The sequence below is a fragment of the Lutjanus erythropterus genome, chromosome 10 (assembly GCF_056507025.1).
Source record: "Lutjanus erythropterus isolate fLutEry1 chromosome 10, fLutEry1.hap2, whole genome shotgun sequence".
Taxonomy (NCBI): Eukaryota; Metazoa; Chordata; class Actinopteri; order Lutjaniformes; family Lutjanidae; genus Lutjanus; species Lutjanus erythropterus.
Window position 1 is genome coordinate 10882906 of NC_139326.1, and position 14123 is coordinate 10897028.

At 40.5% G+C, this 14123-nt stretch overlaps 1 protein-coding gene across 2 annotated transcripts in view; it reads left to right on the top strand.

Moving 5' to 3' along the window:
* The window catches only part of wdfy3 (WD repeat and FYVE domain containing 3), an 84999-nt gene that overhangs the window by 47723 nt on the left and 23153 nt on the right, over positions 1 to 14123 (top strand). For both annotated transcript variants that reach the window (XM_084728186.1, XM_084728187.1), the window contains exons 21-35: positions 2363 to 2594; positions 2838 to 2998; positions 4859 to 4970; positions 5345 to 5535; positions 5909 to 6061; positions 6412 to 6485; positions 6657 to 6818; positions 7414 to 7508; positions 7695 to 7815; positions 8222 to 8439; positions 9940 to 10136; positions 10688 to 10822; positions 12279 to 12458; positions 13083 to 13316; positions 13558 to 13657. In XM_084728186.1, the coding sequence (XP_084584312.1) occupies positions 2363 to 2594; positions 2838 to 2998; positions 4859 to 4970; positions 5345 to 5535; positions 5909 to 6061; positions 6412 to 6485; positions 6657 to 6818; positions 7414 to 7508; positions 7695 to 7815; positions 8222 to 8439; positions 9940 to 10136; positions 10688 to 10822; positions 12279 to 12458; positions 13083 to 13316; positions 13558 to 13657 (2365 nt within the window). The remainder of the gene's footprint in view (positions 1 to 2362; positions 2595 to 2837; positions 2999 to 4858; positions 4971 to 5344; positions 5536 to 5908; positions 6062 to 6411; positions 6486 to 6656; positions 6819 to 7413; positions 7509 to 7694; positions 7816 to 8221; positions 8440 to 9939; positions 10137 to 10687; positions 10823 to 12278; positions 12459 to 13082; positions 13317 to 13557; positions 13658 to 14123) is intronic.

Consider the following 14123-nt stretch of genomic DNA (forward strand, 5'->3'; position numbering starts at 1 on the left):
TGTGCAGCATCTCAGTCTCTCAGCATTTTGCTGGACCAGGCCTTAAAGGAAAACTGCGCAGGAATTTCCCCAAAAAACAGTGCATAGACTCATGCAAAAGTAATCCCTCTCAAACACCACCTACCACCCAACAGAAGTGTGTGATGGCACCTACATCTGCAGAGACATTGCCCTTCGCCCCTTTCCTCTTATTCTGTCATTACTTTGCTGTGCTCAGGACAGTTTACTACCCAAAGTGTTGTACCCAGTGTGCAGCAGATGTGATATGCTGTGGGTTTTTTTTACTATTACAGTAACAGTCGTATTTGAACAACTGTGTACAGTTTATAGATCCCCAAATTAGGGCTTCAAATAAGAAATTCAAAAGTGAGTTTATTATTTCTTCTTGTAAATGATTTATAGATCAGTCTTTACAATGTAAAAAAGAAAAAAGCCTCATGACAGATTACTCAGTCTTCAATTTTAAATGAAAGTATTGCATAGATAATCTGTGAAGCGTCACATTTGAAGATCTGAAACGAGATATTGTTTGACAAATGATTAATCGAGAATCAACATTATTGTAGATTAATTTTCTGTAGACCAACTAAGCACTTATTCCACTTATACAGACCCCTCACCAGGATATGGTGATGCGCATCATTTCTTATTCTCATGATCATAATAGCATAGATGGATAGAAATACACAGGGCAGATATCTGACTGTGCGTTATTATCTCCTCAGGTATACTGAATCATCTTAAAGATGACTACTATATAAAGCAGCTAAGAATGAGTGGGTGTGTAGAGTCTCCATAGATTACACTCATTTTAAATCACTGGATGACAGAGTACTGATATTATATAAAATAGCATCAGCAAACAAGCAATTGGAATGAGTAGTTGTTTGCTCTGGAGTGAAACCTTCATTTGTCCTGCTTTGATGTGGAATACAGATATCGCACAGTGAGCTCAGTGTCCAGATCACTGACCACTATGTTGATAAGAAGAACCACAGAAATACATTTCTAAATCTGGCTTTGAACAGTTGTGTTGCAGCACAGCAGTCAGCAGACTGTGATGTGGCTTGTGGTTTAGTGACTTTAGATTCCCCTGAGATTAGAGAGCAGAGCAGGGAAACGGCTTGGCAGACCGCAAGTCTGAGTTTCCTCTCAGCACGACTGATAACACCAGCTTCATTTCCTCCTGAGGTCGTCATTCAGGAAACAACATGCTGGTCATGTGCATCTTATGTGTTTGTGTACATGTAACAGTGTGCTTGTGGGTTTTTTTGTCCCCTGTGAACGGGTGTCTGTAAAGCACAAATCTTTTCACTTCTAGAATAAAGACCCTAAGGTTCCCTTGGGTGCTCTTCATAGCAAAACGTATCTACCCAGTATCAGAAGATTAGGAACAATAGTAGCTTCCATAAAGCTCATGAACTCATGATCTTAGATTTACACATCTGTGACATATAGATGTTTGCTCTAAGAACTGTTGAAATGTCATTTTGTAGTAAATACAAACAATGTTTGTTGAATCTTAACCCTCTGCACACCCACAGCTGTCAGAGCATTTGCATCAACCACTGTTTTGTATCATTAAGGGCTGCAACGAACAACTATTTCCATCATTTATTAATCTGATGATAATTTTCTAACTTATTTAATTGTTGCTTTGGTCATAAAATATAAGAAAATAGTGAAAAATGGCTATCACATGTTCCCAGGGCTCAAAGTACTGCCTGTCTTTTGTCATCAATTATTCAGTGTTTATGTAAGGAAGAGGAGGCAACATTACAGTCACAAAAGTGACATAAAGCAACCAGAGCAAAGTGTGATACAGCAGTTTCTTTTCTTCGGGTTCCTTCCACCAACCCAACCAACCTTCACACTCATACCCTGAAATGATGAACCAAGGCAAAGTTCATAGATCAGAACACAAAAACAAACACAAAAGCAGCAAACAGAACATGAACAAAACTCAATTCTCTAGGAACCCTGTTGGATTATTATTATGCTGTTAGTCATAATATGTGCCAGTTGGTTGTTGTGTAAAATGTCCAATGTATAAGATAGTAAGATAGTAGCCCAAACCAGACAAAGGGGGCTTTTTGTGGGTTTCACAGCCACTGTAGTTTCTCCTACATGCTTTGAAGGGGAGTGTGAGGAGAGGTGCAACCTGCAAGCTCACTGCTAGATGCCACTAAATCCTACACACTGATTCTTTTAATTTCTGTGTTTTCATCTGCTGCAGTTATAATATTGAATAATATAGAAATAATATAAGATTGCTCATATTAAAATGTTACCTACATATTGTGGTGTACCATTATAGAAATAACTCATATGTATCATTATCTTCTGATACTCTCTCCTCCAGCTTCACTACATCCACAGTGCACCAGGTGGCTCTGGCTCCACCAACCCTCCTGTGGTAAGCACTGTTTATGGGTATGTGGGGACGCCGCCTGCCCAGCGCCAGATCTCTAGCCTGGTGTGGCGTCTGGGGCCCAGCCACTTTGTGGAGGAGGTATTGCCTGCCACCAGCGTTGCCGCCATCTATGAACTGGGACCCAACTACGTGGGCAGCTTCCAGGCTGTCTACCTGCCCTGTGAGTGGTCGTCTTGGTTTCATCTTCTAGTGTGGTGTTCAAAAAACCCTTTTCCCACTTGAACTGCCTTTAAAAATCTTCAGTGACATCATCCTCTCCTTTTTTCATTTTCTGCTCTTAATAACCATTTATCCCCTTACTTTTTGTCATTATATGCCCTTTCCTCACACATTTCTGTCAGTTTGTATCCTTTTTTTTAAATTAATCATAATACCTCCCTCATGTGACTTTGTATTCTCCCAGGTAAAGACTCGAAGACAGAGGTGGCACCTACCTCCCCAGTGGCATTGGTACCAGAGGAGAAGGTCTCCTTCAGTCTCTATGCGCTCTCTGTCTCCACTCTCACCGTAGCCAAGATCAGGAAAGTCTACAACAAACTGGACAGCAAAGCCATCGCCAAACAGGTCAGACATACCAATGCTCTGTAAAATGAATATTGTATTTTATGAGAGCCATTATGTAACAAAATTTGGGAACTTTGTCAAAAACAAGCATGGGGACCATGACTGAAGACTGACATAAATGAGTTAAAGGCAACGTATAGACTGGAGACTGGAATTTTCAGCTGATTTTTTTTTTTACAAACATAAATGAAATTGCTAAAAAATAGCAACAAGAATTCTGTACAGGAAAGGCACTGGGCAATATGAAAATACCATGTCATGATTATCCCGATCAAAATAATAGTGGATCATGGTATTATCCTGATAATCATCAAAATTGCTTAAAACTCAAAATGGCATGAAGCCTTACTTTTTGTTAAGAAACAGATATTGTAGGATTAACATAGGGTTTTTGAATGACTGGAAAGATTACCTGTTGTGGCAAGTCAGGAAGTCAATATAGGACTGTAAATTGTAATTCCTAATAGACAATGGCTTCAAGAAATAGCATTTCAGATGCAGACTTAAAATGTAATCTTATGTAAATGTAAATTTTTCTGGCTCCACTCCAACGAGTTGCAGTCATAGTTAAGAGTTTTTCCTTTTAAAGGGTTTTATGACGTTTATTGTCAGATATGTGCAATAGCAATAAAAGTAGTTGCTTTTGTAGATTGTTTTTGGTTTGCACAGATTTATTCCATATGTTGGGAACACATTTTTTCAGAAGCAAATGTACTTTTTCTCAAATTTTGATGAGTGAGCAGGCGGAAAGTTGGAGTTTTGACTGAGCAGAGGGTGTTTGGGTGTTGAGCTCACCGACTTACATTACATCATGTCAACTGATGTAACTGACTGACAAAAAAAGAAAAGGCTCTTTCCCTCAGCCACAGTGCAGCGTGGTGATGTTTTCAGTGCAGATTTTTAGCGAAAAGTTTGCAGAGAAGAAAGATTTATGTCTTAAATAATAAATAAATACACATAAAAAAATCTGTGGAGGTTTGCCATTACTCACTCTCTATTTATAAATGTGAGCACACATATACAGATATAAATGCATGCACATACTGGTGTGCAAAGGTCAACCTCACTCCGTAAATATGCAGTAAGTCTATTTGCATGGATGGTCATTCATGCATATCTATGCATTCATAGTAACTAACACACTATCCTTTTTTCCCCAGCAAAAGTGTGTGTTTGAGCTCCAAATGAGCTCCCTCCTCCGTCCTTATCTCTCTCCCCACCTGTCAAGTTATTTCCCAGCCTGCTCTGCTCTCCCTGCTAAGCCTCGGCCCACGGTGACTCACAGGAAGCAAACAGTGAAGAAGTGCAGAGGCAGCATTTCTGCTGCAGTAGGGACCTGTTGTAGGATAGGAAGAGAGTGGTTTATGGCACAAGCACTTAAGAGACTGTAACATTATCAATTATTTCTCATTAAAACTAGGAAAATGCCACAGAAAGGCATTATGGTATTTTTCACACATTTTTCACTTGGTAAATTGGGCATCATGTTGACATTAATAAATAGAGCTCCATAAATACAGTATTATTATTATTCCTATAGAGCGGCATGTGCGATGCCACTTCATTTTCTCTTTGCTAGTTTAATTGGTCCCATATTTCATTGTAAATGGCTGAATAAAAGTATTATTTGAAAATGTTTACCTTGATACAAGACCGCAGCTTTCAGCACTCAACAACCACAACAAACAGTGTTCAGACCCTACACAAAACAAAATCATCTATAGTCACAAACAATAAATAAAAATTTCATGCAAATGGTGAGAGAGTAAGGCAGATACCTTGATTGAAATCATGAAAAGTATGGGTGTGTGTAGTTTTTGGTTTTGATTTTTATACTGAACCTCCTCCCTCTCCCTTTAGCTTGCTGTGTCCTCTCATGAAAACGCTACCCCGGTCAAACTGATACATAACGCAGCCGGCCACCTCAACGGGCCAGCACGTACCATCGGAGCCGGAGTCATTGGATATTTAGGTAAACCGAGTTGGCAAAATAACTCTTAATATCAACAACAAATAATGCCTTTGACATTAATGTTATACTTGTGTAGGACTAATGGGATTGGTATGGAACTGTACTGTGAAGTCACCAACCCAGAACCTCATTCTTAACTACAAAAATGTCATTGAAGACCTCTCACCTTGTTATAATCATCAGTCTGTTATGTTGAACAAAATATCTAAAAGAGCATTTTATCCTTCAGCTCTTCAAGCATGATTTATACCCTTTGAGTAAAGAGTAAAGACACGTATACTGTTAGAAGCTCATGAATGTAATTTAAAATTTTCTTATTCATACTGCAGATTTCCTAACAGAAAACATGCCTTTCCCTCTTTTTACACCTCCAGGGGTCCGTGCCTTCGTGGCCAAACCCGTAGCCACCAACCTGCAGTATGTGGGTGGAGCGGCGGCCATTTTGGGCCTGGTTGCCATGGCGTCTGATGTGGAGGGGCTGTATGCAGCTGTTAAAGCTTTGGTGTGTGTTGTGAAAAGCAACCCGTTGGCCAGTAAAGAGATGGAGCGCATCAAAGGCTACCAGGTTAGATCCAAGTTTCACCCTGGTCACTTATCAAGGTTTGGTATTCTGAGTTTTGATTGCAGCTAAAAATAGCAGACAGACCTTTGGTTGGTAAATAGTTTAAGATTTATTCATGTTTTCAGTAACTCGCCTCTCTCTGCTACTATCATTTTTCCCCCCTTTTTTGCTAATTCTTGTGTCTACTGTTCATTTAAGTTCTTGAGAATAAAATCATGCCATCATGGGTGTAAGCTTAGAACTTATTACAGTTAATTTTCTGGGTCACAAACTGAAAGCAAATAAGTTTGGTGGACCTTGATTATTTACATTTGTTAGATAGCAAAACATCCAAATGTGTGGTTAAAGTATTCTTGCTGATGTCCCTCTCTTGCAGCTGTTGGCTATGCTGCTGAAGAAGAAGCGTTCACTGCTCAACAGCCACATCCTCCACCTCACCTTCTCTCTGGTGGGAACAGTTGACAGCGGCCATGAGACCTCCATCATTCCCAACTCCACCGCCTTCCAGGACCTGCTCTGTGACTTTGAGGTGAGGGCTTAGGGGGACAAATGGCACCACGTTGCCAGTGAAATCACATAAGTCATGAGATTCTACAGCATTATTGCAGTTAAGCAGTTGAAAGATCTTCCTCTGCCAATTTTGGCAGCTGACCAGCCATAAGCATCTTGTTCCACTTAAACCCCGACAGTGCAGGTCGCAGGTATATTTTGGGATGTACTGGCTGCTGTGGCCAGATGAGAAAAAGTTTACTACTCATCTGATACCTTTGAGAAACTGGGCCACTCTGTGCCAAGATGCCACCTCTCCATGCCAGAAATTTGTGTTGCCAAGCACAACTTGTGTCACAGAGGTCTCAGTCTGCTCCTTCTGCTCCTCAGGTTTGGCTCCACGCTCCCTACGAGCTCCATCTGTCTCTGTTTGAGCATTTCATCGAGCTGCTGACAGAATCCAGGCAAGTGTTAGAACTTTCTTTTCCTTGAGACGTGCCCTGAATAAAAAAGTGATTGAATAGTGAATCATAATGAATATTATTTTACTGAAGAAGTTGTTTGGCACCATTTCTTACTTTTTTCAGTTCAGGGAAGATGATCTAACTGTGTGTACCGCTTTCTATATTGAACAGTGAAGCAGCTAAAAACGCCAAACTGCTGAGGGAGTTTCAGCTGATCCCCAGACTGCTGCTGACCCTGAGAGACACCTCACTGTCCCAGCCAACTGTGGCTGCCATCAGCAACGTGCTCAGTCTGCTGCTGCAGGGCTTCCCCAACCCGTATGATCTGCTGCGGTAAGCACATGTTCAAACATACCTGTCCTCAAGGACTGAACTTATTTTACATCTCACTCATGCAGGACATTGCAAAGATGGAAGATGTAATTCAGGGTTGTCAACTCATTTTATGTCATGGTCCACATAAAGCCCATTTTGATCTCAGGTGGGTCAGATCTGTAAAACCATTGCATAATAACCTATAAATAACAATAGCTTCAAATTTCCCCCTTTTTAGTGTAAAAAAAAGAAAAACATACTGCAAACATTCACATGGTTAAGGATAGGGTTTACAAAACAGATGATGAACAGCCTGTGATGTCTTAAGAAAGATAAGAGCAATATAAATAAGGGAGAACAGGGCTCTAACAAAAAAAAAATTGAAATTGACGACTTCTTTGCAACTTTCACATTTTCCAAAGTCATCCAGAGGACTGAACCCCATCTATTAATTCAACACTCCTGTTGTAAATTACAGAAAAGCAGCGGAGCCATGTATGCATACTGTATTTGTTGTATAGTGTTAACTGTTTGCTTAATGCCAAAAACTGGGGAATGGAAAGCAAAAACACAAACAAAAACAAAAATTTCCACTTTGTTTTTCACCTCACAGGTTTGGCCAATTCATTTCCTCTACTCTCCCCACATTTGCCGTGTGTGAAAAGTTTGTCGTCATGGAAATCAACAATGAGGAGAAGATCGATGGAGGTAACAATAGATTAAATGCAACAATATTTTTGTTAATGTTATCTAATGCTGAATTGAATAATATTCAGCAGGTAAAATAAATAAATATATGTTAAATTGTTACTTGTGTTTTGGGGGAATGAATGACACATTTTATAACCTGATTGATGTGCCTGTTTCCTAATTAAATCTTTCTTGTGTCTCCAGGTAATGATGATGATTTTGGCGGTCTCCTGTCGGCCAACCTCATTCTGCTGAGAAACCGACTACTGGACAACCTGCTCAGGCTGCTCTTCACCACCAAAGAGAAGTGCTCTGTTAATGCACAGTAAGACAAATTTCCTGAAAATTCAATAACAACCTAGTAGTGCCAAATGTGTGAAGGCTACATTGAGTTACCTCCATCTTAGTATTATTTTTACCTGTTAAGTGAAGCTGCTCTGATTTCTAGTCTTTCCTTCTGCACCTGACTCATTTATTAGTTTGCTGGCAGTAATTAGAAAGCACTTAACACTAACACTAAAGGTTATCTTACATTGTTGTGAGAGTAATGAAATAATAATAAGAAAATATCCAAATCCATTAATTGAGCTCCTCCGTAAAAGTAAGGTGTCTCTAAAGGTGAGAATTGTGATACTGGTCCAGGAATGGCTTAGATTTAGATTGCGTTTTTATTAGTAAAGCTTGCTGTGACCCATCACTTGACCCCATTTGCTCTCTGTCTCCCCCTGCAGGGCGTGTGAGGAGCTGGTGCGGACATTGGGCTTTGATTGGCTCCTGATGTTCATGGAGGAACATCTTCACTCGAGCACGGTCACAGCAGCTCTGTGGATTCTGGTGGTGCTGCTCTCCAACCAGTCCATCCTCAACCGCTTCAAAGAGGGCCTGTGTGGAGGAGGCTGGCTGGACCACACCGACTCCGTCCTGACCAACAAGATCGGCACAGTGCTGGGTGAGTGCACAAACCCGGGGTGGCTTCATGACCGTCATGGCAGCACAGTTTGTAACAAACAAAATCTCAAACACAGTATTATCATTAACATTAACATTCCCTACCACAAGAGTGAGAAGCATGCAGTAATGATGTGCAGTGTATATACTGTATGTTGTAATATGGCTCAGCAGACGCCTCTCCTCACTCTGGCAACGCTTTCCGTCGGAGTTGGCCTTCGTTCAGTAAACAGAAAGCTGCACAGTTTGTGCGCCGCACAGCCAAGGGTTCGTCTTCTCATTTTTTGCCTCCCTGCTCTCCCTGCTGTCACCAATGTGGCACAGTCCCTCCTGAGCTCAGTGGTTTTCAACCTTGTCAATTCATCATTTTAATTTTGCTTCAAAATGTTTTTTATTTTCTTTTTAGAGGTGTTTTTATTTCTTATTTTGTATATCAAATTTGTTTTCTTTTTAAATTCCTTTAACTACATTATGATATCATCTTAAATGCTCCAGGTTGAGAACCATTGACCTTGCTTATGAAAACCATGCTGAGTAGTGACATGGCCTAACAGAACTACCACTGCTGTAGCATTTTAGAATATGTGCTCTCAGGTTGAAGCCCTCAGTTTTATGGAGTCATCCACCTCAACCAAATCCTTATCTTTTAAAGGAACAGTTAACCCCAAAATCAAAAATACATATTTTTTTCTCTTACCTCTAGTGCTGTTTATCCATCAGGTTTGTTTTGCTGTGAGTTGCAGAGTTTTGGAGATAACAGCCATAGAGATGTCTGGCATCTCTTGCACATAATGGGACTAGAGGGCATTACAAATACATGGAGAAACTCAGAAAAAAGTCAACAGCAATGTCTCTCTACAGAAATAATTTCCTGGTAACTCAAGATAAACCAAAGACCTTGTGAGCAGTTTTGTGTAAGAACTGTTTTCTTTCTAGTAGAAACAAAGTAGTTCCGTTTGATTCTACCATGGACAGAAAATGTTTCCTAGGTTAAACTGTTCACAACAAAGTCTGTGGATTATCTTGAGTAACTGAGTCATGTTTTCTGGAAAGAGGCACTTTGCTGAGTTTCTTAAATGTATTTTTGAGCATCTTGAGCACCACTAGCTGAGTACCATCTGGTTTCATTATATGTGATAAAAGGCAGGCATCTCTGTGGCCGTTATCTCCAAAACTCAGCAACTCACACAAAAACAATTTAGACGGATAAATAGCACTACAGGCCAGGGGAAAGATGTTATTTGATTTTGCTGTGAACTGTCCCTTTCAATTATTTTGTTAGTGCTCAGTTTCCAGTTAAAATCCTGCCTGATTAGCTCAGTTAGCAAATTATTATACTTGGTTATTACTATAACCACCTCCTTGATAAACCCCATTAAACCCCAAACCATGTACAACAGCTGTAGGTGCCTTTACTCAGAGGGTGTATGCAGTGATGCCAGCTGTCTCCCTTCATGCAGTATTCTTAAAGTTGACTCCTCCCTTCGACCCCACTGTGTAGGCTTCAACGTGGGCCGCAGTGCCGGCGGCCGCTCCACGGTGCGGGAGATCAACCGGGACGCGTGCCACTTCCCAGGATTCCCTGTGCTGCAGACACTGCTGCCCAAACACACCAACGTGCCAGAGCTCTACTTCCTGCTCATGGCGCTGTTCCTCCAGCAGCCTGTCACCGAGCTGCCAGACAGCCTGCAGGTACATGTTAGTATACCCAACCTTTTTTCTTCTTCCACTAATGCTCATGGATCTGCTCAGTTTGCTATTGATCTGAATTTTCCTGAACAAATTAATGCAGCTTTTCACTTTTTAATGTCTGTAAAATCAGTATACATGAAATTCAAAAATTAGACATTGTTTTTTTTAAGACAAATTTTTAGGTCTGCAAGTAATGATTATTTTCATTATCAATTAATGTATAGATATAGGTATTTTTTCATTTAAAATATTAGTTGTTTGGTCCAGAAAATTAGTGAAAAATTAAAAAGTGTTTTTCAAACCCCAAGGTAGTGTCCTCAAATGTCTCATTTTGTCCACAACACAAAAATATTCAGTTTAATGTTATAGACAACTAAGGAAACCACTTTTATCTGGCATAATTAACACCAAGTCAATAGAAAAAGATCACATGTAAAATTTTCCACAGAGCCCTGATAAGAGGTGTATTAAGAGAACACACACACAGCCTGTTCAAAATGTAGTTACATATAGTAATAGTGCGTATATTACCCCAGTATGTGTGCTTGTCTTCTCAGTTTGACCTGGACTCCATCTGGACGTTCATCTTTGGCATGCCGGCCTCCAGTGCGACAGTAGTCGGCTCCATCCACAATGTGTGCACAGAGGCTGCCTTCCTGCTGCTGGCCATGCTGCGCAGCATGCTGAACCTGGTGAGAAGAACCACCGTGCAGCCAACATTGTGACAAAACTTTTGGTTCTTTTAAAATCCTTCTTGGAAAATAATTATCAAGGCAGACAGATGTCACAATCTAATTTAAAGTGGAAACAGACAACATCTTAGCTTTGACTTATCATTATGAAGTAAATGTTTATTGCACAGTTTAATGGCTATAGAATAATTTCATTCACTTTTAGATTGGTTCCCTATAAGCCTCACTTTTACTATGCTAATCTGTATCCCACTGCGCACGATTTTCCCTGCAAAAATATGTCTCCATCATAGACTTTGTGAATGAACAAATTACACATCTTATCTTAGTGTTTCCATCTAACATTATGCACGTCATTACAATAGTTGATGCCTGTTCCCAAATTCAATATAAAATTGCAATTTCAATTCACTTCTTTAGTGAACGTTCATCATCTCTTCCAGCGGTGTTGATCATTTCTTCACTAAGCTGTGATCTGGTGTTGTGTCGAGATGTGTTCCCCTGTCAGATAGTGTTTTCTGTAGTGGTATTCTCTGCAGTCGAGGGAGGATTATGTATAGGCATGGTCAAGTAAGGTAAGGAGAAACACATACTGACGGGGAAGCAAATTTTGACACATCTGTTGTCTTTGCCCCAGCGGCACAACAATAATACCACTACAAAAAGCTAGGGGGTTGAAAAGTTGTCTGTTTCCACTTTAACATGGTCAGTAAGATGGATAACAATGTGTAAAGAAACAACACACAAATATTCATGAATGTTTTCATTAATTTCATTTATGTTTGCTATCTGTGATGTTGCAAATGGAGCTGGTGTGACACAAGACAAATTTAATATTTGTTCTGACAAAAGTATCAATTAGTCAATCAATGTATTGATTTTTTTCCCATGGCTTTAATCTTTTTCCATCAACAGAATGTACAGAAAACTATCTTATTTTCTTATTCTCAGGATTTTTATTCCAGTTGCATAATTAAGGCTTAAGACGAGTGTCTTTACCCAGACAAATTAAATCTGACACCTTTTCCCAGAAGCAGATTAATTTTGAATACTCACACAGAGAGAGGTCATGCCTTGGAAATCTCTCACATGTGAACGGTTTGTCGTGTTCATAGATCCTTTGTAAGTGGTTCTTAATGTAGAATTGCTGCAGGGATTCTTAAAAGGTGTCTTTTTAAGCTCCATTAAGCCAACAAAAATGACTGGGTGCACATGCTGTTTTCATCCTCATCCACACAATCACATTGGGAGTCTCTCAGTGAATCACACAGCGCTGGCTGCTGGCTGCTGACAAGCTTCACTCAACCTCCTGGGAACAAAGTCGTTCACTCATGGTGCAGGCTGCTGCTGAACAACTTCCACTTTGCTTAGATCCTGCAGACCAGTCTGAGATTTAAACAGCAAAACCAGCCCTTCCACAGCTTTTAGATGTGTTTTCTTCTGTGTCTCTTTCCAGCCATGGCAGTCAGAGGAGGAGGGTTCCTGGCTGAGGGAGTACCCGGTCACCCTCATGCAGTTCTTTAGGTATCTTTACCACAACGTGCCTGACCTGTCACCGATGTGGCACAGTCCTGAGTTCCTCTGTGCCCTGGCAGCGGCAGTCTTTCCTTTCAACATCAGGCCCTACTCTGAGATGGTAAGGGTCTACGTTTTCAATCAAAATTAATATGAAGCCAAATTCTGTGATCTCGGCTCCTCACCTCCTCACTTCTGCACAAATCTCTTGTCTTAAGACTTATAGTTCAAATGCATGAGGACCTTTTGTCCCAAGACTGGGAGAATCGGCCTGGAATTGGGTTTCTAAGCAAAAAATCTCATTACCTGAGCAAGTAATCACAGATATTGATCAGTAACCCTATCAACCTGCTGCAGATATATTGTTATTCTCTCCTGTGGGGCAATAAACTGTAACTTATTGCCCCTTTGGAATCTCCTTTGACATCATGGGCAGTGTAATGTAATGACATTAAACTACTGCAGTTTCAAGAACAAAGTGAACGACTGCAGTTTTTCTCAGAAGAAAATGTGTTCTCAGACAGTTTACTGAGACAGTTTCTCAAGACAAGACAGTTTCTCCTTGAGAGTGCGAAGCCCTAAAGCCTTGAAGTACATTGATAGTAAAATATGTCGGAAATTTCTATTTAAATGTTTTCTTTATTAGAATAGTCTTTATTTTACCCCTTCCCTTGCTAAAGTGCTGTCCTGTTATAGCTGTAAAATGTTGATAAATCATCTTGCTCCATCCGTTTGTTCATTCCAGGTCAGTGATTTGGATGACGAGGCTGGGTCTCCCACCGAGGAGTTTAAGGCCTTTGCCGGGGACTCGGGTATGAACCGCAGCCAGTCTGAGTACTGTAACGTGGGTTCCAAGACGTCCCTGACCAACCACCCTGCCAAAAAGTATGTCTTTGACTTCATGAGAGTTCTGATCATGGACAACCTCTGCATGACCCCGGCCAGCAAGCAGACACCCATCATTGACCTGCTGCTGGAGGTGAGGAGATCACCAATGTAAAAATGTTACTATGTCAACACCTGACTTAAATCACGCTCTAATATGGATACAGAATTTAAATATTTGAGTTAATCATCCAATGTGGCACCTTAATGAACAAATTATCACCTAGAATTCTGTGTGTTTTCTCATCAGATGAATAAAAACGATTGCTTTTATTTATATGATATTGAGCATACTTTTCTTGTCTTAAATGTGTGCATCTGTTTTCTGGTACCAGGCCTCCCCAGAGCGCTCCACGAGAACTCAGCAGAAGGAGTTTCAGTCTAATATCCTGGACGGCGTCATGGAGCACCTTCTGGCTGCTGATGTCCTTCTAGGTTAGAGCGAAGTCCACAACCTCTCATACAGACAGACCCAGACAGTGTCAGTTTGTTCAGTGTGTCTGCCAGCTTCTTTGTTTTCTAGTTATCTGTAGTTTTAAGATAAACATCCTCCAAATACCAAATAATATCCTCGTGCTGCTCACTGATGGTTCATCTTGTTTTAATGGTGCCAAAGTGGCTATTAAAAACCAGCTGATGATGAGGCAGAAAATGGCCTGGATGAGTATGCTGCAGGGCAGTTTGGACCAATTCCTTCGCTGGCTCTGTGAGATGCTCTGATGGTCGCATCATGAGTCAGCAAATCACAGCCTGAAGCCCAGAGAGCTGCAAGCAACCTTTACATAGCTGCTTGTGTTATATTTAGTCTGTAATCTGTTTTTTTAATGAGATACATAAGGGTTTTAGTTATGCAAGAATACACAAAATTTATATTTTAGATTTTTTCCTTTTGATCACATCA